This window comes from Lichenostomus cassidix, chromosome 15 (genome assembly GCF_008360975.1).
Source record: "Lichenostomus cassidix isolate B80296 chromosome 15, HeHo_3.0, whole genome shotgun sequence".
In the NCBI taxonomy this organism is placed as follows: domain Eukaryota; kingdom Metazoa; phylum Chordata; class Aves; order Passeriformes; family Meliphagidae; genus Lichenostomus; species Lichenostomus cassidix.
In genome coordinates, this window is record NC_139496.1 from 6399301 (window position 1) to 6426501 (window position 27201).

The window sequence follows — 27201 nt, forward strand, 5'->3', positions numbered from 1 at the left end:
GTACGGAAAAGAACAGCTGGGAAGAGCAATATTGTGCCTTGTTGCACCCAGAGGAGCTGAGAGGGGCTGGCTGAGGCAATGGAAAGGCTGTGTGCCTTGGTGCAGCCGTGTGGGAGCTGAGTGTGGTTAGCTGAGAGCCTGCAGCAGTCACGAGCACACAGAGCAGTGGCAGTACTTGAGAGAAGCACGCTGAGGTTAAATGCACTGCATCTTTCTTTATCACCCATCTAAGATATGGAATTGATGAAACCACTGTGTTTATTTGCTTTGCCTTGGACTTTTCATCTCTTGTTTACCATGTTTCCTCTAAACATCAACAGATTATCTTTCAAAGACCAGGATGGCACTCATCAGCAACAGTTTATAAAGGAAGAGAAAGAAGCTGCTGGCATTCTTTCCTGTCACTTGATTGTAAAACTAAGACTTTGTATTCTTAATAACAATTTTTTTTAATTTTAATTAATTTTTAATTTTGCTTTTAGAGTAGAAGTGGAATCCCATTTCTTTTCTGGTCAGGGGCGTGATGAGTTGAGTGAAATCTTAGCAGATGTGAAGGAGAAAGTATATTGACTGAAGGGTTTGTTGCTTGTAAGGGTTTGTAGTTCCTGGAAACTTAAAATTTCCTGATTTTGGTAGCAGACGCTTTTGGGGATTTGACTGCATCGCTCATGAGTGTTCAGTATTCTGCTTTAACTGATAGGCTGGAGCTTTACTCCTAAAGGCTTAGTACTGGGAAACCTAATCAAGTGTTGCCTTCCAATTCCAGTGTCATTATTAGAAAATTCTGATAAATACCTCTGTGACTGCCAAAACCCTCTGGGTTTAGTGGTACCGACACTAGCAAGAGAAATACCTCCCAGGCTCTTGAGTCACAAGCAGCAATGTGGTGTTAGATATAAAACAAAGCCAAACACTGGTATAGGAAACTCCTGCAAATCATTCAGACCAGGAAATTTGGGGTTCTGAAGAAGAGTGTAATTTCAAAACGATGCTGTGGGAGAGAATCACTATGCATATGTGAACTTTTGGCTCCACTGAGATCTTAAACCCTGCCATGATTATGAGAGGTTTTTCCTTGTTTGGTAATATTTTTAGCTGAAGGTTCCTGCCTAAGTTCAGAGACTTAAGCATATGTTAAATCTGTCTACTTGCCAAAACAGATTTCTGGGAAGTGAGATTAATTAAGAAATTACCTCAAATTCCCAACTCAGGCATCTCTTCTTGCAGCATGTTCCATGCTGCTGAGGTATGGTGTTTGTGTGAGATCAACACAGGTAGAGCCCACAAACTCTGATGAGGATTTTGGCTTGTCTTTTTCCAATAGTCTGTTCTGGAAGAGGTGGCATGTTGAGAATTTTGATGCAGAATAATTTTTAGAAGCATGGGAACATGGATTAAGGAAGTTTTTGATTTGAAGAGTGATTCTTAGTGACTCACCTGAGGGGCTTCTCTTTATTAAACTAACAAGGAAAGAAAACATTGAGCAGTTCAGACTTTGAAGGCCTCGTCAAATTCCTGCTTCTGCTATGGTGAATTTGATTAGGGAAGGGAAGGAGTTTCACATGATCCCAAAAGCTTTTGTGTTACACTTGTTTCTTGTTAGTCCACTAAACAGCCTTGTTCTCCTCACACTTGATCTATGCCTGACCTACATGTCAGCAAACAGCAATTCCTTTTGTAATCTTAAAAAAAAAACCCCTCAGCTGAGTTTTAATAAAGGTGCTTCCAACTTGCAAAGCATTCGCGTATCTAAAGCCAGTTACTTGAAAAGATGGTTTAGATCTTCTTAGAAGCCATGCCAGACATACTGGGATCATTTAAAAGGTGACATTTTGGACTGCATAGAGTCCTGATAAATTTTTTGTGACTGACAAAGTTTACCTGGAGCCCAATATCTGATTGTCAGCACAAAGGTACATTTGGACCTTTTTCAGAATGATGTGCAGACATCAGCATTTTGTGACACCAGATGAACCATCTCAGTTCCTGTGTTACGGACAGGTTGGTGTTGTGAGTGCTGTGTCCTTAGCAGAACAGCCATTTCAGTGTTCAGTTTTATTGTAAACGGGGTGAATGATGCTGGAAGACACCGTTGGCCAGTGAAAATATGTTGACAAGGTCACATGTAGCCTATAAAACTCCTGTTCCTTTTAGATCCAGCTGACAGGCATCCTTTAGACTTGAATATTGCTGTGTAACCTTCCCAAGGACCTCCGGAGCTGAAATATTTGACAAGGAAACTGAAGCTCAACACCAAGGTCTTCCCTGCTCATGAATTTTTCATGTCTTTGTTTGAAAAATGCTAGGCAGTAAAACCCTCTCGTTATCTCTGCTGTAACGCACAGTAATTAACATTCACACTAGAAAAAAAAAACAAAACAAAACAAAAAGAACTGTCTTGTTTCTGTTGAAGCTTAATTGCTGTGTTGATTTTATCTTTTGGGTTTGTGTGTCAGTGAAGCCCCCACTTGTGCTCTCTTCTTTCTCTTCTTCCTTCATCGGTTCTATTACAGATCCCAATATCAGTCTCATGGAAGTCAACAAAACGTATGCCATTGGCTATGATCAGATCAGGATTCAGCCTTGGATCCTGCATCTTCCCATGAAACAGGATGGGTTAACTATCCCTGCAGGTAGTTGGTGTTATCAGTGCCCTCCTTTGCATTTAGGTGCTGATAAACTGTTTTGTCATAATGGGTTTCATATAAGCAATGGTGCCTTACCCCAGGCAGCCAAGACAAAAACAGTCCTGTTTCAGTAGCGATGGCTCCATCCTGCTGTGCTCCTCCAAACTGATCCCCTGCATCACAGTTCTGTTAAAAACTTCATGTTTGATGTTGCATTCAGACAAAATCTTGTGTCAGAGAATGGTAGGATGGATTGATGTATGCTGGGGTGGATCCAGATATGCCTAGATCTCACACTGGTATCCAAATAAAATATGGCCAGCCTGAAAATATATCCTGGGAAATTGTCTAAATGCCTGTAAAATACAGAAGAGTATTATTCCCTGTCCTTTAAGGGAATAATCTTTATCCAGTGAGAGCCTTGGCACATTCCAGGTGTCACTTTTCTCTGGAAAGGAGACCTGATGTTTCCCAGGGCCTTCTCTGATCCATACTCATTAATAAACAGGACCAGGGAGAAGGCACAAGTTCTGTATTCCTCAGGCTTTCTACAGTAGCTGAAATGACCTTTCACTTATCCTGACCTTCCTCATAGCCTGTGACAGTGACTTTGAGACGCCCAGCTTACCCCTGATGGACTGAGGTGCTGTACAGATCCACTCATGCTGACCTCCAGTACCCATTTTATGCACTGTGGGAAAAAGTGTGCTTGCAAAATGTTAATGGAAAGATAACTGTATAGCCTGACCTGGGTATTTTGGGGGGTAACAAACAATATATTGTGCATAAATGACAAATTATGTGTATAAAGTAGCACAGTGACTTTAACACACTCACTGGTAGTGAGCTCCTACAGCAGGAGTATAGGAACAAGTTAATCACTATTCAGCTCTCTGGCAAATTTTCCTAACCCCTAATTACTAGCTGCTTTATCAATGAATGTCTGAGAAATCCTTTTTTCTTTTTCTTAACCAGAAAATCCTGAATCTAGTCTTATTGCTGCTGAAAGGGAAGCGAGTATGCTGATTTACCTACATGCCAGTTGTTCCATCCATGCGATGTAGTAAAACAATTGTGGTTTGGAAAATTTGCAGTTCATTTGCATTGAGAGGGGGAAAAAATCTTTATTCAAAGATAATTATTGCTTAAGAACTTGCAACAAAAATACCAATGGATTTTTCTTTTTAAATATTGTTTAATATTCATAATATGTTACACAGAAGAAAAGTACGTATTCCTACCGATCTGTCAGAGGTAGGACTGGTGAACAATAGATACTGTTCTACATGGGAAGTGCAAAAAGCTTTAGCTAGGATAAGGGTCATTATCATCATTAGTATTATCATTTCACTCCTCCTTAAACTCTGAAATAAATTAAACTAAGACTTTTCAACAGTTAAGCACCTGATGGAGTTTAATTAACCCATTAAAGAAAATTCCACTTCAGAGTTGAAAACTGATGAGGGGAAATTTAAATGAATGTATTTTAGTTGATCAAAGCACAATCCGTGGAACAAAAGCTTCTGAACATAATTTTTTTTAGCCTCCCCTAGATGTTGAAGAGCATTAAGCCTGTAAAAATTATCATTAATGTATGTCAACTCCCCCAGTTTCATTTTCTGGTGACTTTGAGCAGATGTAGTTCACATTTATAACCAGCATGATCTTCACCATCTGAACATTCATGATTTTATGAAATAAGACCCTTGAGACATAATGTTTTGTTCCCTCAGGGTGAGATGTACCCATGAAGTGACTCAGATGGAAAGCTTGTCTCTGTTACACTGACTAAACTTTCTCTCTGTGGTGGCACCAAGACTGTCAAATCACTGGGCGGCGTGGTGTGATTGGCAGTGCCGTTTTGAAGGTCGTTTTGCTCAATGTATTCAAAGTGAGACAGATGTGGCTTTTTTTTTTTTTTTTTTTCAGTTCTTACTCTGATTAATTGCCTCATTCAATTTCAACTCTATTGCAGTTAAACATTAATTCAGTAGGACTTAATAATGTATTCATTTATGATCTTGCTTGTGCATTAATGACAATGATTTGCTGTTTTTTTAATTATAGGGATCCATGCGATGCGTATTTTACATCCACTTACAGGAAAATGCTATACACTCTTGTTCTTTTATGTCAGATAAATTAAACACTCAAAGAAGTGCTGAAGTACTTTATTAAATATTTCATTCTAAATATTTGCTGCAAAATATGTGTTGCTACAGACTCTAGCTTTAAAAACACTTGGCAAAGATTTGTATATACCTAGGGATTACATCTTTTCCTACATTATGTGAGTGATAGTCCTAGACCTCTACAAGAGCCCACTACAAACAAATGTGCATCCTGAATAGTAAGAAAGTGCCTTTGTTTAATTTTAACAGTAATTAGGAGGTTTCCTTTGTTTTGTCTTTCTTCTGCCTCAGTTCTTTTCAGTTACTCAGGCACTGGAGGATGAGTGATTTGATTTAGTGTGGTTTCTGCATCATGACAATCTGTCTTCCAACCATGGGACAACACCAGGGGACCCCACTTTCCCTGGTCCCCAAACACTTTTTTTGACATCAGCTCACAGAGATTTTGCTAGGCTTGAAGTGCAACTGTGATGCATGTGTAGTGGTTTTAAATCTGCGTGGTTTTTGTAAGGGACTTTCCTTGGTCACCTTTCTTATTCCAGAAAACAAAACCAATTTTTGTTCTCTAGGCCTCCACATCTATTTCTGCATCATAGTGGAGATCAAAAGTGAATTCACACAGTGTTTCCTTGTTTTGTGCCTACTGTTTTGATACATTTCACCTTTATTTTATTTCAAACCACAGAGGTGGTTACCCAGTCTTACTCAGTACTTACATGGGATTAGAGCCACATGTCTTCCCTGCATGGCACTGGACACAGCTGCCTCCTGGCACCTCAGTCTTGATTCAGACATGGCTGGAGCTGGAAGTACTAGTTTGCCTGGTAATCCTCAGAGGTTACCAGAGTGGGCATTAAGAGCCTTCCCGTGGTCACATTTGTATTACTCGTGGTTCCTGCTAGCATAATTACTTAGTGTAGCTTGAAAGGTCTGATCACCTACCGCTAAAATGACACTTTAATGGGGATTACAGTTTTCCAGCTCGTGTGTTCAGTGGCTTTAATTAAGCAGGAAAAGGCCAGATCAGTAGCAGAGTCAACATCTCTCTGTTGGATGGCATTCTCTTTTGATCCTGGGCTCTGCATTGGTCCCATGAGAGTGATGTATTGGGATGGCCTTTTTGCTGTAAATGATTTTACTTATTCTGCCACATACAGGTATGTCTGATACAGGTTTCATTCTCTACCAGAACTGAAGTCCAGTTTCAAAATTTCTGATGAGAGCTGGGCAGGAATTTCTTCTTTTCTTTTTCTCTTTTTCCACTCACTATTCTGAGGGTACATAATTTTTTTTTTCCTTGTGCCTGTCAAACTAAATAGTTTTTTCATTCTCATTACTACAGAGCAGCTCTTGGGAAGATATTTGTTTATGTTCCACTAAGGCCATTAGATTTTGAAGTTTTGGTTCAGCAAATGTTTACTGATTCCTGAGCTATCTCTGTATCTCACAAGCCAATGGGAGTATTTCTGGTGATGGTAGAGGGAGGTAAAACAGTGTTTTCCAAATAACTATCAGCTCTATCTTGCTGTCTTAAATATCGTCACTGGGGCATTGAATTCTCCTTCTCTCTCTCTTTTTTATACATTTGTTTATCCACTTGAAATTTAAAGCATTTCCTTGTGTCTCGTGGGTTCTTCAATCTTTGGGCAGATAGTTTAAACTTCTACAGTTCCTTATTTACTGATCAGGATTGCATTGGGGCATCAACCAGTCTAACCCAGAAATTCTAATTAGCACTTTACATCTTCAAAGCATTGTACAAACGTGAACTAATCATATATTAATCATGCTGAATTTTATGTTGGCTTATGTATTCTCTCTCATGTGCTGTGAGTTACAACCATCATACTATGAGCCATAGTGTTGGAGAAATTAATCCAAGCTCTTCAGTGTTGTGTTCTTTAGAAGAAAGAAAGTTGTTCCAAAATAGCTCCTGCTGCTTTTCTTCCTTGTCTTTAGCATCTGGCACTATCAGTAGTCATTTGAAAAATTTCTATCCTTGTTTCTATGGATTGTCCAATTATGATTTCTCTAATCTGCTCCCTCTGATTTCTGCTGCTTCTGATTGTTGATTCACTGAGGTGTTTTCTGTCATTATGTGGGTCCTGGAGTTGCTAAGTAGCATGTAGCACTGGTTTAATTTAAAAAATATAACCTGTAGTGTTTGTGCCAAAATTGATTCTTCTTCACTAAGCCCATTTAATTAATTTGAAATCTCCCTCTTGCTCCTTGCTATTTGTTTCTAAATGAAATAATAAGAAGTTGTTAGGATACCAGTGCTGGGTAGTTCAGTGAGAGCATTGGCACTGTGCTGGGCTGTCTGTTACAAATGCAACCCTGTTGCTCATGCAATGGTTCTGATTCACATCTTGTCAGGCGTGACTTAACTACAGGATCTACCAAAAATTAAAACACAGTGAGTTTATTTTTAATAGTCACTCCCTGAGTAAAAGAAGCAAATTTAATCGTGAGGAAAATTAGCAAGAGAGCATCTAATCAACGTGTCCTGGTGTCACACTGTGGGTAAATATTTAGAACCCAGTCCTATGGCATGTGAGTTCTGTCATTTCCCACCATCCCACCAACCATTTGCTCACTGCTGTGTCCAAATGCTGTGTGCTCAAAAAGCTGTGTCCAAATGATTGCCAGACTTCAGGGCAGATCCTGCAGGAGCTGTGCTGAACACCACAGGCTGGTAAGGAGCAGTAGAGCATCTGAGGTGCCAGGATGTTTAGGATCCTGAAGGTTTTCAGGTGGCTGAGCGTAATAGAAACTTGTAATTCATGCTGCCTGTGCTCAGAGGATTATTTCTGATCTGAACCTCTATTAACTCTAGCATGATGTAATTTGCTTCGACATTACCATGCTAATTACATGTTAACTTTTCATACTTACCATGTACTATACCTCCCAGAGGAAAATACTCAGAACAAAAAAGAGTTAGAGTTCCTACACTTAAAAGAATGCATAAAACTTTGGCAGGAACAAAATATTGAAGTGATATATCTTCCTAATAAGTAAAATAATCAGCATTGGGTTGTTGCTGTAGGAATTTTTCAGTCAACCCTGGTTAGTTATTTGAAATATGGTAGGATGATGGTTCCCACTCATACATTTCATTTGTTTGTCACCCTTTTCAGAATGGAAATTTCTGAGAACAGATTGTGCTGAAAACTTCCGTGAACCAATCACACAAAATTGGTGTGTGGACTAAAGTTACAAATACACTTCAGAGCAAAATACAACTTTTGATTACACTTAATGGGTTAGTACTGCATTTCTGGACATTACATTAAATCAGATCAATACAATAAATGAGGAAATACATCACACTGTGCATTTATCAGGTGTGTCATTGTCTTTAGAGGTCATCAGATAAGCAAATAAGAAAGTGATTTCTCATTTCTTATTTTCAATGAGCAATTACTTGTAATAATGAAGTATATTATGCATCATTACTTGTTCGGTGTCCTTTATTAAAAAAGAAGCATAGAGGTTTAATGAAAGGTCTTTAGATAACCAGAAAGTTGTAGAAATATAGAGAACTCACTTAAAGCAATTTTTTTAAGACAAGTGAATATTACTGCTCCTTTTCTCTTAGCACTGTGTTCTCAAAACAGGACTGTGTGATGAAAGATGCATCACTGTCATCCTTCAAGAGTTGAGAAAATCAGGGTTCAGAATCACATGGCAAACTGTGGTTCAAGTTAGGAAGTGAATCCAGATCTTGCTTGGTCTCTTGTCTTCTAAACACTTCACTGCTTTCCAAACCTCTGACGTATGAGCAGCAGAGAGAAAGATGAGTGAATATCACCAGTAATGTTTGCAAGAACATGAATAGGAGCTATTTGATTAACTTCTGGCTCAGTACAGAGTACCTTCCCACCATCCCTGGTGGAGGAACAGCCAGGCTAAAGAAGCAAAGCTCGAGCAAAGGTGGCTGATATGCAAAACCATGTCTCATTCTGCTTCACTAATGGTAGCCATGGCAACCCCAGGACATTAACTTATGCACTGATTGCGAGCCATGAGCATCAAAGCAAGTAATTAGGGAGACAAATGGGAAGTCTTGATGGATTCTTCCATCGAGATCAAAGCTTTATATAAGTTTTTCATTCGTTTGGGAACAAGCACTGAGATTATTTGTATGTTCTATTAGGCTATCAATGAAAATTGGGACCAAAGCTGGATTGTTTCTTAATTTTTCAAGGAACGGCCACTTAACTGAGCCAGAAACCATTTAATAGCTGTGATACTAAACCAGGAGTTGGACTTGTTGAATCAGACCATTGGAGTTTTCAGCACACTCCTACATAGTTTCAGGAGAAAATTGTGCTAACCTGAGGTTTTCCTCGTCATTTCTGAAACATTAACTGTGAGTAAAAATATTTAAGAATGCAATTTTTAAACCATGACGTGTGCTTCTAAGGATTCATATGATGAGGGGATTCACTCTCAGTATCTTCAGATCAAGAACAGAGGAGAGTTGGTGTCTGAAATACAATGACTTGTGCTATATGAATGCTCTGAAATGATGGTCTGTGGTCCCTTCTGCCTTTATATTTTAGTATGTCTTCTTTAGTTTAAGTGTAAATCCTGTGGGCAGCATGAGGTCCTCAAACAACAGGGGAGAACATAAACTGAATCATGCAGCAAAAACAAATTGTAATGTAAATCTTTGCACAAACTTTTGGATGGACAAGTTCTCTTAGTACTGGGCATTTGGAGTGAATTTTCAAACATCATATTTCTTACTTTCCCTCAGCTGCACACATTTCAATAACCACAGGGTCTATTTCTCTTTTTCCAAAATTTGCTTTTCTGAAAAGTAACTTACCTAAATTAGGCAGGAGTTTTCCAAATCAATGAAACTTCCACAGCACTCCATTGAGTACAGAGCTTCATGTGGGATGCAGCAGTAGTCCCTAGAGCATCAATAACTTCATTTTGCTGGGATTTTAAGGCAGGCATTAATATTTGGGTTGGACTTTCATTTTTAATTGATGAGGGAAAAGACTATCTGCCTTTCTTTCCTTCTTGATAAGGCAAGCTTCTCTTTAGTAACTTCAAACACCCCAATTCTTCAGTTAAAGGCGAATTAAGTTTTCCTGTATTTAAAATTAGCTCTCTGAGGGTGGCATCAGCTCTGTTTCTTTTATGTTTTAAGTCCCAGTTCTTTAATCTGTTTCTAATACATTCTGTTCAGCAATTTTGCATTTCTGTTTTAGTGGAAGCAATGCTGATTAATTCCTTCTTATGACATCTGTGGCTGCATCCTAGATTAAACCTACTCTAATACAGAGCCTATCATTAAGTGTTAAATATTCTTGCAAGGCTACTTAAATTAGATTCAACATCAGTGGATCATTTAGTAGAGAGTCGTTAATTCTCCATCTTACGGCAAGGCCACATTCTGGTGATGCTTTTAATCAGAAGATTATTGAGGTATGATTTGAAAGGGATATGCTGCCCATATTTTGCCTTTGGGCAAATTATGGAAGGTCAAGTTGCCAAGGAAACAAAACTAAGATAACATTACTAATTCCTGACTCCAAAGTTGTCTTTTCTGATCATATCATTTGCTCAATGTACATGCTTAGAAAAGATACCAGCTGACAATATCTCTGCCATTTAGTTCAACAGAAAATGGCTTTATAATTCTTGCTTCTCTAGATAATGTTCATAGTGATGACAAGGCTCACCAAAGTACTTTGTCTCTGTAGAATCCACAAATTGATTGGTTTGTTTATGAATAAGGTAAACATTATTCCTGATTTATGGAAGGGAAAGGAAGGAAGGGAAGGGTTACAATTTACATATTCAAAGATATCTGCAAAGTTAAGATGTTACCAGGTTTGACAGTCTAATTTACAGCTCTTTAGAGAATCCTGATGTTCATAAAGTGAAGAGCCCTTGATAACACAACTTCATTAAGGCCCCTCAAGTTAAACACTCAGCGTTGCTTCTTCTGGTCACAGGTCAGGCCAGTGGTAGAGCCAGGAAGACTTCCCTGGTATTTGCTGCTATCCTGAGTGTTGTGCTTCCTCTTTTTCTGTTATTTTCTTTTCTCCTTTGCTATTCCAGGTGGGAAGCAGTAGTACAGGATTGGCTGCAGTGCAAAAGAGCCTACATGGAGTAGCAGCATGTTATGATGAGTGTTCCTGCCCCTTTCTCCTTTCCATCCACATGTGTGTGAGTGTATAACATGTGTGTGAATGTTTGTGTTCAGTTTCTTGTCCTTCCTTTGGAGAACTCGTGAGAAAGGAATCATTTCATTCCCTTAAGTATCAACATCTGAGATTGTGGTAGATTCTGTCCTTAAATTTTCATTGGGAACTGTGCTGTGTCGTAGGGCACTGCATAATGAATACGACCCTGCCAATCAAGACACTCTGTTTTATATCACTTATTACTAAATTGAAAATGGTGTTTTACTACAGCAATAAAGGGCTGGTACAGCATGAGGTACATTTTTATACAACTCTATGAACTTTGTCATTGAAAACATTATAGCCTTGAATTTGAGAGCACAGTGGAAGGCAATATAATTTGATTACCTATATTAATCAAGTAGAGTACAACATATAAAACCAGTAATGCATAAGTCTGACTGGAGCCAGATAACCCTCTTGTGCATCTTAGAAAGATTTATTTTCAGTAATATAATTCATTTGACATGAAAGTATCATAATTGCAGTTGCTAGGAAGGATTTCTTTCTTTCCTTTTTTTAGGGAAAAAAAACTATCATGCTTTCAAGAGCAGTTTGTTCTTCTAAAGCTCTGCTTACTGAAAATTGAAAACAAAGATTTGTTTTTGTAATTGTGGCAATTTTTCATCAGCCAGCTGAGCTAACACAGTGGTTTGTTTTGAATACTGTTCCTGCTTCATAAACAAGTATTAGGTGTGAATTTAAAAGAATATTTTTTGCTGTACATTGGTTACATTGATTATTAGTACTGTCATTCTCAACCTGTGCTTCTCAAAGCTGCCCAGAAGCTCTTGAGCCTTACCTGTGCAAGTACTTTGCATAAACTCTGAAAATAACTTCCCCTCACTCACTCCATGGAAAGGCTTTAAAGCATATTTAAAGACACCTAATGACTCTGTGAAAACCCCTGTTGTTATTGGATGTGCAGTAGTGACACATACTAATAATAGTATTAGTATCATGAGTTGTTATTTTTGCATTTTATCGCTAAGTGTGGCTGCAAACCACATGTGAGTTGGTTGGTGTATCACAGCTGATACAGCAAAAATCACAAGTGAAAACAGACCAGGAGACTGTGCCACAGCTCCCCTTGGAGCAGGAAAACTTGTGTGCTTCATAGTGCCAGGGCACACAAACTGAGAGGGGTTAAAATATCCTGGTCAAGGTGTTTGCCAGTTCTTCAAACAGATTTCACATTCACCTTTGCTCATCGTAACTTACTGGAAAATAAAAGGTTTGTATAATTCAGTGTATCCTGACTCTGTGACAAATACATAATAGCTTGTTCCATCTAATTATTTCCTCATTGTGCTAATATAAGGTGATAGAGTTCATTCTCAACAGTGTTTGTAGCCCTATCTCATTATTGGTCCACAGAGCAGTAAGTTGTTTTTTCCCATTTTTACTCTTCAGCCTTCTGTTCTTTTTCTCTTCTATGCCCTCCTGTTGCGATGTTTTCTCTTTCTTTTATTCTGTAATTGCTCCAGTCTGGATTAGACATAGAGGGGGTCATCACTGCCAAGGAAACACTTAGACGTGTTGGAGCTTCTGTTCATAAATGACATCTATCCACACAGCTGAGCATTTCCTCATCAGCTCTGGAGGAAAAATAAAAATTAAAAAAAAAAAAAAAAAGTGTAGTGACAACAGTAAGCATCAATTTCCTCAGGCTTGTTCAGAAATTTTCAGGATGGCTAAGCTAAGGAGACTCGCATTCCCATCTTTCACCATGTACAACCAACCCTTGTCTTGGTCTTTGAGGTCAGTGCTGGTCAAACTACCTTGGCAGTGTGAAAGCAGAACAGTGAGGTAGGAGGCTCCATTTGTAAGTCATTACATTTCCATCAATCATGGACATTTTGGGGGCTGACAAGAACAAATGAGTATCTAGGGGCACTGAAAGAGGAGCAGATGTACCAAGGTAGGAGGAAGCCTTTACAATTTTACCTGGAGTAGGATATCTGTGGTTTCAAAATTCCTTGGTGTTTAAGGGTTTGTAATTTTGTGGTCCAAAGAAGTATTTTCCAGGTACTGGCATGGGTCTTGAAGCTTTTATATTTATCTTTGATAGGGCATAATTCTGCAAGAGTGAATAACCAACTGTGTTATTTTCTTACTGAATTAGCTTGAAGTCTCTGCTATATTCCTTAGATTGCATCGAAGACACCCAAATATATGCCCTAGGCAATGCCTGTCCTTCACTTCCAAAACTTACCTACTTCAATATTTTTAAGATCTAAATGGAATAAAGAGAAAAAAGCAGATTTAGTTTGCATTGTATTAATGCTAATGACAACTGCTGGCTTTTGGGGGGTTGGGGGGTGTGCAGAGGTGGGTTTTAGTTTTCGTATTTAAAATCTTTTTTATTTCTCTCTCGGTGGATTTCTTTATTCCAGGGTGGCTCACCTGTTGTGAAGGGGGCATCCATCCCTTAAGGTTTATTTTAAAAGCAGTGGTTGAAATCTGCAGGCACATGCTCTGAGTTTCCTTGGAGGAGTAGGCATTCTGTAGATGTCTCCATTCTTGTGCTAAATATTTTACCAGATTTGAATTTTAATGTTCAATAATGCAAACATTAATGGTAGCTATAGTAAGCTTTATACTTTTTACCCACAACAACATAAACCTTGCTATGAGTTAAATAGCAGTGGAATTAAATAACATTAATTATTACATTAATTATATATAAGTATAGTTAATCTTGTCCCTGACAGCAGCAGGGACTTTAGTGGCTAAAGGCATTCAGCAAAACAAAACAGCTGATTCACATAACGTTAAGTGGAGAATGAGCTGAAGTTCTTTTTACTGAATTAATGTATTTTGAAAACACAGTGGGTGCTTTGGATTGTTTTCCATATCCAGAGTGCCTAACTGAACTGTGTTCTAAAATATTCCATACCTCATCACAGTGCTGTGTTTGCAGGTGTGTAGCTGCTCAGCCCAGCTTTGCCCACCTGAATTCAGCCTGGCTTCAGCCACTCCTGCCAGGTCCAGCATAAGTGGTTACAGGGCACAGCAGAGATTTGCCTTCACACCTAAGTGATGTCAGCTCTGATTCAAAAATTAGTCGCACTTCTGAGTGCTCATGTTAGAAATTTTTGGGTCTTCAGCCTGAATTTGAATGGAAAAAGCTGTGATACACCTGTGGAGGAAATTTAGAGTCCTCAGATGGGTGTCTTCATGCATAACCTAGTGTGTTCCTTTGTTGCTGCACTACTGGGACTTACAGGGAGAAGTAAGGAGAAAAGGAAGTTGGCAGCATGAGAAAAAGTGTGTGTGTAAATATATACATAAAAAATCAAATGTGTAAATGAAATAAAGTAAACATTCACGGGAATGAGCTGTAAGAAACCACAGGAAGTTTCATAACCAGAAATCTGTCACCCTCATCTCAGAGGGTGGCTGTCATTAAGCAGGATGGGGAGGTATTTGGAAATGCCTTTCCTCCTGAGTTCCATGCTGAAATCCTCTCTAACAGCTTCCTGCAGCTCATAATGGTTCTGCACAGAGGGAAGACAGCCATGCATGTTCTCTGCTAAATAAATATGTAAATGGAACTCCCAAACACAGTCACATACCATGGAGTCAGATAGCTGAGAATAACTAAATGCTTTCCATTAGATGAGGGTACTTTAACAAATTCTGTTGTTTTGTACTGGCCCAATATTTTTTGGTGACTCCATAGTGACTTGGACATGGCATAGTAATGGGCTAGATTTGCAATCCAAATAGAGGAAAAGTGATGTTTGTAGTAAATGGGGAATTACTAGACGGATCATTATGGTTAAAGTGGCTTTTGACTATATCCATATTAAGTCCTAAACTCCTCCTTAATTGTAGAGAAAGCTTATAACCCCCTCTCCAAACTGCAGCAGCCTCTCATTGTTGTAAATCATGGCTTTAAGCCAATTTTTTTCTGTTGGACATATCATCTAGGCATCCTTGCATTAAACAAAATTAGAGCTGCTCTGTGCAGCAAGTCACTGCGAATCCAGTCTTGGTTCCTGCTCCTCCCAGGAGAGTGTGAGGGACCAAAGGTGGGGCAGATGGTCCAGGTAACTCAGAGCCAGAAGGCTCGTGGTAAAGGGGAGGCAGCAAGGCAAGATGTCTCGTGCCAGCAAAGGGCATTAGTCATAGATGACAAGAGAATTAGAACGAAAGAAATGTTTCTCTGGTTTCTGAGTGAAAACCCGAATACAGCACTGAAGCTGTAATGTCTCCAAGAGTGTCTGTCTAATGAAAAGAAAATGAGTGACAGGTGACACAATGCCCGAGTGAGGGAAGAGTGAAAAGAACTTGTGAGCACTTCAGAGGAGAAGCAGACTGCATCTCTTTTCTTGTCAGAGTTTCCTCTGTTTTGTAAATGGGTGAAATGCAGTGTCAACCATTCAACTTGGTGTGCAGTGTTCTTTCAATTACCCAAGTGTGGCTGTGGATGCACCACTGGAGATGTGTGGAAACAAAGTAAAATAGGAAAGAGGTGAAAAAGCTTCAGTTCATTATTTGTGTGATCCCTGCAAATGCTGGGCTAAATGGGGTCCATAATTCACATTACTCTTCGGTGTTATCATAGACAGTACAAGTGAAAATTACCTCCTGCATTGTCCAGTCACTCTCTTTCCTGGCAAATACGGGCTGAAATTAGGCATAAAATTGTATGTTGGGTTTCCCAGGCTTTCCCAAGGGTGCTGAGATTCTGCAACCATAGAGATAATGAGTCAATCACAGTCAGTAAATTGACTTCAAGGCAGCTACATCAACCTACCATTAAATACTTAGAATGAGTCCAAATAGTGTGTGTATGAGAGAGAGAGACTATATATTGAAAGAAATGTATTATATGGAGATAGATCAATCAATCGATCAATCGATCTGACCATCAAATAGAACAGATTGATTCTGGAAAGGACATCATTAAATCATCCAAAAATTATGGCAAAGCATTCTACTGGTCTATTAAGCCTAAAGTAGGAGGTATAATATGGTAAACCAGCCAGAAAGCCTTTCCTGAGTGTGGTACCAAACACTGCTGTGGAGATGGCACTGGATGCTGACTTTTTTATTTTTAATGAGTGTGTCTTTATTAAGCTCTTAGGTAGCAACATTCATCTGTGTAGGCTCCTGTAAAAGACTGCACTATGGAAAGATCTTTCTACCTTTTCTATGGGTGGGGGGAAGGGCAGGGATGTGGGAAATTAAGAGAAATCTGGTGGCTCTTACAGCTTTTTCAAGATGGGCTGGTCACTCTCTCCCTTGAACTAGGTAATTTTTGACTTGGCTGGAAAGTAGGCAGCTGTAGATCTTCTTTTGTAGATCTCAAGGAATAATTTGTGATTATCCCTTTTTCTCCAAAAGTGCTTTCCTGTGTATAGGTATAATAATAAAGAAACCATTTTCAGCATAAAAGATGTGCTTGTCAAACCACAGCAATGATTTTCCAGTTGCTGGCTTTTTTAGTTGTGCAGCCTTCTAATATTTCTGCTTGAATTCTTTCACGACAGAAGCAAATGAAAATTACACCGTGGTTTTTAGGTCTCTGTTCCCTGATTTTTGCTTGTCATGTCATGAACTTCTTCGAAGCAGTGAAATGGCAGCCCATCTCCCTGAGAGCTCCAGACAGATTTCTAAAGTTGTCTTGTTAACAGCTTGTCAGAAACCTACATTTCAGTCTCGCTGAGTTTATATCATGCAAAAAAAAAAAAAAAAAGGAAAAAAGAAAAAAAAAAGTTGCTGGAAATTATGATTTTTACAGGTTCTGACATTTTTCTAAAGAACTGAAATGCTCAAGGCTGCTGTCTCCCTTAACAGGCTGTGCTGTTTTGGGTAATATTCTGCGTTGCATCAACTGAACATCAGAGCAACATTCAGTTTCTTCCCTTTAACATGTTCTTTGAATTATTTAAGGTGTTTTGATGTTGGCTAGAATTCGTAACAAAGTCCTCCAGCTTTTATCCTAAAATATCAAAAAGGTTGAGATTTTTTCCTTCCCCCCTCCCTTTTCTCCCTCTTCCCTAACCCTTCTTCCCTCCCTCCTCCCGCTTTTAATAGATCCTTGCATGGATCATCAGGGGACTTTCTTTTATGTTGTACAGCATGAAATGACTTAGTCAGGGTCTTCCTGATTAATTTATGAGTGCTAAGGAAAAGGGAAGGGGGGAAAAACAGTCCTTGAGGGATTGACCCTAAGCTGCAGCAGATCAACTCAATTTTATGGAATGAAAAGAGACTTAAACAGTATTTTTAGCGTCGGTTTCTCAACCCACAGAGGTGGAGAAGCTCCCTGCATCCGGCAGGCTGGAGCAGGGTGAGAGGTGCCCATCTCTCCGGGTGGCTGATGGAGTGGAGCTCGAGTCTTTGGAGGCACCAAGCACGTTTAGAGTTAAAACTGTGGCAGATTGGTGGATTAATGTGCTCTGCCTCCAAGGGACAAATGCTCTTTTTTTTTTTTCCTCTCTTTTATTCCCCCTTTTCCCTTCCCATTGCTCCCTCCTTCCCCACTCTGGGCTTGCAGATGACAGCTGTTGGTCACTTAACAAAATGTCCTCTTGATTGCTGCTTCACAACAGGGGCCCCCTCAGACCAAACAGCACATAGCCCGTACAATGCATCACTGCCCCTCAAAATTAGTTATAGTGCTCTGGGCTATTCTCGGCTGCCATAGCTAATACTCTCTTGCTGTTCTTCTCTCTCCCCCTCGCCCTCCCCCTCTGCAGACAAAGGCTCAGCCTATACATCTGTAGTGCTCATAACCTCCCCCTTCCCCCAGCCAAATGCTGAGGAGAGAAAGGGAAAAAAAAAATTGCTGCCCTGAGGCTCAATCTGTTTCTTACAGCTCTACCCCGGCACTTGGAAGCCTGAGCTGGTCTAGCCATGGGGAGGCCCTGACTCATTTCATCAAGCTGTCAGGGAGGCAGTGGAGCTAAGAGGACTCTGCTGCCTGGGGCAAGTTCAAGTCAACATTCGATTTCCGTCCTCCCCCCGGCCCCCGCCTTTTGCTTGGACACTTTCTGTGCTCTGGATCTAAACTTCTCCCCGAGCTGCAGCAGCTCACAGCTTCTTGCCAGGAGGAAGGACTTGTGGGACCTTATAAAGGACACAGTGGCAAAATTGCTGCAATAAATCAGTGGCCCTCTGACACTTGGCGGTAGCTTAATGTTTTGGCACTTTCTTTCCTGTGTATGCCTCAAGTCCCATTAGCAAGCTTTTCTGTCAGTCTGGCTCATGATAAAACTCTCTCTTCCTATCATCTTAAGCAAGCCCCTGCAGACATGAATCTGATGCCAGACTTAATAGGAAACAACACCCTCCCCTGCACACACAAGCGCGCATCCATACGCGCTGCCACTGCTCCCGGGAAGTTAGCTCAGAGGGCATGGAGAGGGGAGGGCTCTTAAAAATAGGCTTGATTTTCCTCCTTCCTTTCAAAGAAACATTAACAACCCGGGATTTAAGCCTAGTGCTGCCCCAAGCCTTGCTATGAAAAGAAAATTCAGTAACTAAATATGGTTGGAAATAATAAGATAGCGGTAACATGGCTGTGGAGTGGGTGTGCAGGCTCCATAGGTGTCTGCGCTGTTCATGCATTCTGTGCAGCATTATACATATGTATTCTACCCTGCCAACTTTCACTGTAATATTACAGACAGTATATTTAATATTTTTGCCTCCTCTTCTCTCAGCCTTGTGCTTCCCCAGACAGTTCTAGTTGCAGGTAGACTGGTTAGATTACATGTCCCTCTGGGCTGGGATCTGTTTCTTCATGTGGCTATCTTAGATGTCTATCAGCCTCTGCTTAATCATAATGTAAATAATATCTATAGGTATTTGTGTTTATGTGGAGAGGAAAAAAACAAGCCTTTCTCTCAGCTGTCTGGGCAGGAACCTGTAACTCCTGTGCTGTACAGTGCCTGGCACAGCAGGGCCCACAGCCTTGGAGCTGTGTAGGCACAACACAAATCATAAACCACTGAGTTTGGGTGAAGTAGGAGATAACCATGTTTGTGTCTATAAGCTGAGGTGGCTTCTCAAAATTCTCAATTCTTAGAAGCTTAAAGGAAGTGGCCTCATTTGAAATAACAGTATTTCTCTGCACCCAACATGACATAACATCCAGATATTGTCAATCTTGCTGCAGTCTTATGAGACTTGGCTGGTTTTGGTTTCATTTCTTGGAGCTCTTGTTTCTGGCATGAGACAGTTTACTTAACTATGTGATGTCATGTTAATCAATGTAGTGCAGAAAAGCTGGATGATGTAGTAGTTAAAACATTGGGGGTAAGAAAAGAGTCAAAGCATGTTCTCATGATTCCTAAACTCACGAGAAACCAATGAGAATCACAGTACAGTTTAAATATAGGTTGTAAGGAGCTCAGTGCCAATGTAATGGTAAGAAAAGATTGTTTGCCAAAAATGCTATTCCCTGTTTTACAGCAGCCATAAGTCCATCTTTGTCCCCTGTTGAGGTGGTTTGTAGAAGCAGTTCATGGAATACACCACGGCTCCTTGCCTGGTGGGAAAGCCATGGAGAGGGGTCCTAAAAAGCAAGATTTCACCCAGTCATCAAAAAAGTGAAAAGCCACAAGGCTCAGTCTTCACATATGGATGCTCTGTCTGTGATTCCTGAGCTACGTGTTGTTCCTGCTGAATCTCACCTCACAGGAGGCTTCCTTCCGACTGGAATCTCTCACTGCAAGAAATTGTTTCCAAAAAGCTGCGCAATTAGGGGTCGGCTTTGCAAACATTCTTGGTGGAATTGAGAGGCAATTGGCACAACCCAGTGAATAATCCCTTTAGGAGCCTTTATGAACCCTGCACAATGGCTGTTTACAGTCCTGCTTATAGACCAGGAGTGTTAACAGGCCTTTAGAAAAATCCAGGTAATTGAAGCTTTTGTCTTTCAATGAGCCCCCGTTGCTTTCAACAGTTGCCATTCTCCACATTTTCTTTAACTTTTTTTGTTTTGACAAGGGCTTTTGTCCCTCAACAACAGCAGCGTGGGAGGTTAGCCCGGCCGGGTGGTGGCCTCAGCCTTCCTCCTCCTCACAAGCCAGGATAAGTTGGCTTTTAAGACACAGAAAATCCTCTGTGGCCAAACCCAAGTTTCTCCAATGACTCCATTATTCATTTCAACACCCTGGCAATGCAGTGTCCCTGCCTCGGTGTCTGTGCTGAGGCAGGGCTCTGCCGGAGGTGAGGAGGAGGCTGGAGGAGAGCAGGCGTGCAGAGGCTGAAGGCAATTCCACCGAATCCCACCCAGCCTGGTGAAACCCAGGGTTTCAACATCCACAGCCCCAGCCAAGGGAAGGGAAGGGAAGGGAAGGGAGAGGGGTCAGCCGTGGTTCTGCTTTTCTGAGCTCTGTCTGGGTCCATTCGGTTTTGCTGTCGTTGGTTTTTCTGTGGTGTTGCTCGTTCAGCAGCCTCTGGGTTCCTGTTTCTCGATGCGAGTGTGGGAGCCTCTTCCTTTAACATAAAAAGAAGAAAACCTGTGGGAGTTCTGAAGCTTGGGGCCTTTTCCACCAGAGCTGGCTGTATTGTCTTCAGGAGTCGGTGGGAGGTTAGCATGGGTTGGTAGCCATGAGCCTCGAGCTCTCTCTTTTCTTGTATGTTAAGCAGAAGTCCAAATTTTATAAATAACAGTGTGTTAATTCTTCCCTCATGCTCTCTTGTCCTGTAGGCCAGTTTGGCACATTCTCACATGGATTGAGATACGGTATTTTGGGTGGTTTAAAGCCAGGCAGGAATCAATACAAGGGACAATTTGTGCACGAGTGGCCCTACATGGCTGGAGAAGGGGGCAGAGGAATTGCTTGCACAAGGCAAACAAAAAATTAGGCAACTCACTGCCACAAATGCAGTTTTTAAGGCACACATCTTGCAGGCACAGCTGCACGGAGGGTTCTGTGCACACACAGAGACACATCCACGTGTGGATCTGCATCCTCAGCCCTGCTGGCTTCTGCAGTTGCAAGGCTGATGCAGTCATGATTAAAGCAAGGAAGATGTAAGCTAAAATGAAACAAAATTCTTTGCTGTCTTTTCCATTTTAAAAGCAATTAATTATGAAGTCTTTACAGATCCTGAATGGGGAAAAATGTATCCTCAGAGAGCAGATGTTTGCTGCATTCATATGTCTGTTTATAAAATTTAGCATGTGGATTTGATGGTTCACTGGCTTTTTGCAACTTCTACTTATCTACATGAGACAAAGTTGCCTATTGGTACAAAGCAAAATTAGGCATCTAAATAAAGCCATTCTGCACCTTTTAGTAATGTAAACGATCTGTAATACGGTTTTATACTCGTTACAGGTATACAAATTTTGGAGGTCAAATCTGTTTTCAACAAGAAAAACCCTTTCCTCTTTTTTAAAAAATATTATAATACAATAAGAAATAGGAAGACAAGTTTTGTTGCAAAACCAGAGAAGACTAAAATACTACCTTGTATTTGAAAAGTAATGGTTACTAAAGTTCCAAAATATTGTTTGCATGTCAAATATTTTTAAGCTAAATTTGGTAATGTTTACAGTACTGAGGTTTTATTAAACCAGGACTCCTAGGCAAAAGTATTTGAGTTTTAGTGCTAATTTTGAATGTTTTCTAGTCAGAGATTCCTGAGTTTAATTTATTTGGTTATTTTATTACTGCAGTGTATAATTCTATAAGCCCCTTTTGGAATTAAAATTTGTGTCAATATAGCCTAAGCATACAATTTGAAGCAACCCTGAGTGTGCTAACTTATATTTATGCCATTATTGTGATAGGTGTGACTGTACTGTAACATGCTTTAGTCTGAACCATGCAGGTTGAATCACACTGTCAGAATTTTCTGCCTCTAAAATACCAATGTTCACATTGAATGAGCGCCATGATTAAAATGGTAACTTAGGATACTTTTGCATAGACCAGCTTTAAAAGGTAAAATAACAAGGTCTTTGTGACCCACTCCATTATGCTGGTAATTTGGGGGAATGCACAGTCCCTGTGGCATTAGGGCTTGATTTGAGCCCCCCCTGGGTGGAGGTGAAAGGCTCCCCTCCACTCAGCCAGTGTTTCTCAGGAGCATGTAAATAATAAGAAGTGGACTGCTGCGGCTGCATCTTCCCCCACCCCCTGCCTCGGTTTTGATGAATGTGTTGCTCTGTCAGCGTGAATTATCGCTGTCTTGAGCAAGCACAAATGCAGCAGGTACTGGGGCAGCCTTTGCCCAGCAAACCTGTTTCATCATGTCTTGGTGTGATGGACAAGTAGTCCCATTCCAAAAGCAGAGCAGAGACTTCTAATTGTTGGTGGTTGCATGACATGGGTTTGGGGAAGTCAGCAGATGGCTGCTCATGATGATTTATCAGGATTGATTTTACTTTTGGTTTGTGAAAGAAACAGAAACTGTGTTTCATATGATTTTCATAAAGGTCAGTGACAGAATAAAAGTCACCAAAAAAGGCACAAATGGCTTGTGGCAAGGTATTTACTAAAGACATGGCTTTCTGATGTTCCTGCCTACTTTAAAATAATTGGCTGCAACTTCATGGAGTTTTCTGGTATTAACACTGGTTATTCCCACAGAACTTGCCCACCCATGGCTCCTGGCCCCTGCAAAGCAGTGTTCTGTCACTTCTTCCATTTTTCTTCAGGTTCTTTTTTTTTCCAGAAAGGTTACACATACAATCAGATCCCTGCACATCATACTAAATAGCTGGATTTCTCTGTGAAAAACATGTTGTGGATCACGTGGGACAGTGTAAAATGATTTCATTTTGAAAGAAAAAGAATTCTGCTCAGTCAAGACTATAGAAAAACAGATTCCTTAAACCAAGCATTTTCACTGGGAATGGGAATAAGGTGTCAGTTGGGAAGCTGACTACTCTTCACTGCAGAATCACTGTGGGAGATTCCTCCAATCTATTGGGGCTTTTCATGTGCTCGGTGTGTTTCAGAGAATTTAAAAATTAAAGATTCCTCAAGTATTTAGGGTCAATCATTCCATGTGCCAAATAGAAGAAGAGATTAAATATTCTCTCATAAATCAGCAGAAAACTAAGAATGTAATAGCTGGAATTTCTGCTGTGTGACTTTAGAATAAAAGAATGTGACAAGAAAGATCCTCCTTCCCCTCTCCAGGAGGAAGACCTGGACAAAATGGCCAAACAGATCTATTCCTTCCTTTACAGTCATGACACTGAAGCATGTGGGCTCTCATGACCCTTTCCACACTTGGAGTTTGTCACTGTTGGCTTGCAGAGTCCCCTCTTGTTGACCCAGTGAGCTTTTTAGGGTGCTGCCAGTTACCCACCAGGCCATCCCCATCAGCAGTTGGCAGAAGGAGAAAATTCCCATTAGGCACCAAGGCTACTAAACACACTGACCACTTCTGTCAGCATAGCAGACACCAAGAGATTTACTTCTGTTCCCAACTGTAAATCTTTCTGAGCTCCAGCCAGCAAGATGTGCTTGTCCTGAAATGTTCAGTGCTCAAGTTATCTTTCCATCATTTCTGCTGTGAAAATAGAGCATTTCATTTTCAGAGCCTGAAAGAGATTACACTCCAAAACTCTCTAAGTAAACACTTCCTCCTGGGATCGTGATCTCATTCAAACTAAAAAATGTACCAGAATTTATGATGTATTTTAATTACTATTCTTGGTGCCACTCATTAAACTAGAAATTGATTGCCAGTTTCACAGTTTCCTTGTTAGATGACAAAGTGCTTATCAAGGTGAAGCAATGCAAAACTGTTACTATATATTCCACAATTGGGGATGATAAAAAGGTATGCTTTTTGTTGTGGTACTCGTGTTATGGTGGTTGTTACAATGCATCGCTGATTGTCTTTTTTGTTTAAAGTTTGCTTTCCCCCATCCAAGTAAGAGTACACCATAAATTTTTATAAGAGAGAATCTGGCTTTGTCTGGTTTATGCTAGCAGTGTAAAAGGCATTACTGCAAACATCAGAAGTGTGTTTCATTGAACTGGGAACATCATAAACAGCTATCCTAAAGATTTAAGAGGATAATGCAAAAGATCCCTATACATAAAGGTGTTTCTCAAAATCTCTTTTTCTCTCTCTAATCCACAGTGTGACAGCGAGAGCGATATTGACGATAAGGTAAGACTGAATTTTCTTATTTCATATGCTTGGAAATTCCCTGATAGTCAAAATAAGAAGGAATTTGAAAATAACATTTTCCTCCAGTCTTCATGTCAAATTTAAAAATATCTACAATTGAATGAAAAAAACATCAGCTACTCTGTGATCTTCACGAGCTTCTGTTTACAGGAAAGAAATTCCTATTAGCATAATAATCTTTCTTGATTATTATGTGAGCACTTGGTGAGACCCAAGTTACAGTGTTAGGGCCATTTCAGAGGAAGTTTCCTCTGATAACTTGTCAGGAGCCCATATTTTATATATAGTAACCTTTGAAGATGTCAATTTTGTAATCAGTTTAGAAGATGGGACCTGCCCTCCAAGGCAGTGTGGTAACTGTCAAGGAGTGTTTTGTCTTGTTGCATGCATATTTATCACAGAGCAATGATTTTTCTGACCTTCTTTTGAATACAGAGGTTGGTCATTGAAAAGCTGTAGTTGTGTGCTTGTGTGTGGGGATTTCTTGTTCACCTTTGCAAGGAAAACAGACAAGTCCCACTATGTAGCACCAGTTGTACCATGCTTTTAAGCATCAAATGTATAAAAGACTTGAGTATTCCTTGCCAGCTTCTGGCAGATCAAACTTGGCAGTCTCAGGTCAAATCTTCATCAAACCTTTATTATATTTTGGCTGTCCAGTCTCTTGCACTCATTCATGAGAAGCTGTGGCACAGAGTTTTCCCCTGGATCAGCATTACAGAAGTAAAGGCTGGCTTGAGGTAGCCCTGTGTCCTCAGCAGCACACCAGGCTGCAGCCGTGCATCAGAGGTTACCATGAGTTCAAGAGACTACCCGAAAAGCTTCTCCTGGTTAAGTCTTTTCCTTTTTGTTAGTATTGTTAGAGCTTTTGAAACACAAGGGTTTCTTCAACTTCTTCTTTTTAAAATCCCATCAGATACTAAAAACCCTTGGAGTATGGCAAAGGCTGTGTTTTGAGATGAAGGCTTGCTTGAAGAGAAACATTTGAATCATGTGTGTTGAATGAAAAAAGCCCTGTACACATTTTATTTTATATTATTTTAATTTTATATGTATATATATGTATAAAGTCACTCCCTGAAACCACCCCTCTCCCCAACTTCTGTTCCTTACAAGGTTACACAGCAGCAGAGCTGACAGAAGGGATGGTGAGGGTAAAATATTATTCCCTAAAAGCTTAGATACCACGGGGTTAAAACGTTTCTCAGACTGCCCAATCAAAGGAAGTAAAAGCAATCACTTAGAAAACTGTTTAAAGATCTGCCAGTCAAACCTCAGATGAAGTTGTAAGTGACATGTAGTTTTATTATACAGCTATGCTATTAATGATTATCTAAATTACACTGGTAGACCCAGCTAGCGGCATTACATCTGAGACTGACGTTTGTTAGATTAGGTTTGACTTCACCTTGTAGAGAAGAAATTGAAATCTGAACAACATTGATTAGCTTTCAGAATGTGGGATCTGAGGTTACCTTCAGAGGAAGCTGCATTGTGTTTGGCTGGTAACTTGCTGTCCTTTACAGCAAATGAAAGGCTATTATAGTGTTCCTTACCATTAATATGACATTTCTTTACATTTCTCTAACTGTAATTTGACCTTCTAGGCTCACCTATTTCCCAGCTACCTCCTCGTTAAGGTGACTCTGCCTTAATAATAACATTTATTTTCTTCATAAGGAGAGCAGCACAAGATCATCATCTTTCCATCTCTTGCCTGATCTGTAGAGACGTGAAACATGACATGGTTCTATTAAATAGGTCTCTGGAATTAAGTGGGGTTGTTTTTCTTGTCAGCAAAGATGTGGGCACATGCATGCAAACCCACCAATGTTGAAGTGAAGATGCTTCAAATCTTTCATGGGGTAATGTGAGGACAACATTGCCTTCCAGTTGGGGAACACAGGGGCAGCCTAGCTTGCTCTGTTGATACCTGCCATACACTCCCCTGGAAACTCAGTCAATGTTTGTCTAAAACTTAACCTGACTGATGCAACAGAGCTATAAAAATATTGGTGTGACTGTCCTGAGGGACTACAGTCATTTTCCTCCTTCCATGTGAAGGCAAAATGTATCTCCTGATAATACTCCCAGGCTATTGCAGCCAGATGGAGTATTCAACATATTGCCCAGCCCAGCATCACCCTTCCCGAATTACGTGATGGGTCAGCTTCATTCCCCACTGCTACAGAGCAATCCTGCTCTCCTGCTTGGTCAGCAAGAACCAGCTTTTTCGAGGTACACCTACACATGCTGGCACTCAGGAAGGGCAGGGCAGGAATTACTAATGTGCTGTTGATTTGCATAACATTTTTTGTTAGTCATAAACAGCGGAGCAATGTTGTCTGCACAAAACTCAAGAGGAAAGCAGACAAAAAAAGAAGTTCATGTACAAGTACAAACTGAGTCAGCTACAGAGCTAGAAGCAAAACTGAAATTTTCCACCTCCTACTTCTCTCTCTGTACCATGCTAGTAATTACTCACTATTTATTTAGTTCATAGGTATATGGGCTATTGAGCTCTTAATGTTTTCAAACATAGACGTTAGAGTAAAATTAAGGTTTTACCCTTGCTGCATTGTAAAGTATAAACACACTCCTGATGGTTTGGGCTTTTCCCTTGTGCAGTGCAGTGCAGGACTCCAGGGGACAAAAGCAATTGAGCATAGTCAGTCACATGTACAGTGTATCAGAACAAGGAGCCATTGCTTTAGTGCAAGGTACAGTTTCACAGCAGATTGTGAGAGTTTCCAAACACTGCACTGCTGTTTTTAATAATAAGAGAAGAGGAGCTCAAGGCTGGGGACTTGTCAATCCCATCTACTTTCTGAGAACTGTCTTTGGCCGAGTATAGCCTTTCACTTCTGCATCACTGCTGAAATCTCAGAGGAAGTATGTGGGATGATACTTTCTCACACCTATCATTCTGTCACCGCGTGCTTCTCACAGAACTGTTTGAGATACCCAAACTAATAAAGTGAGCTGTCCAGCCATTTAACCAAGCGAGAAACTTAGCAAATCATTCATTCCCAGAGATGGAAATGCAAATCCTGTTTTCTTTACTGTATGTTCAATGAAGGACACTGGTTTTGACTCTGCAGCTGTGAG

General features: G+C 40.3%; 1 protein-coding gene across 24 annotated transcripts in view; it reads left to right on the plus strand.

Annotated features, from left to right (window-relative positions):
* The window catches only part of FBRSL1 (fibrosin like 1), a 503769-nt gene that overhangs the window by 307320 nt on the left and 169248 nt on the right, over positions 1 to 27201 (plus strand). For 22 of the 24 annotated variants that reach the window (XM_085075748.1, XM_085075758.1, XM_085075756.1 and 19 more), the window contains one exon: positions 24043 to 24072. The exons of the other annotated variants lie outside the window; for them this stretch is intronic. In XM_085075748.1, the coding sequence (XP_084931874.1) occupies positions 24043 to 24072 (30 nt within the window). The remainder of the gene's footprint in view (positions 1 to 24042; positions 24073 to 27201) is intronic. 24 annotated transcript variants of the gene reach the window in all.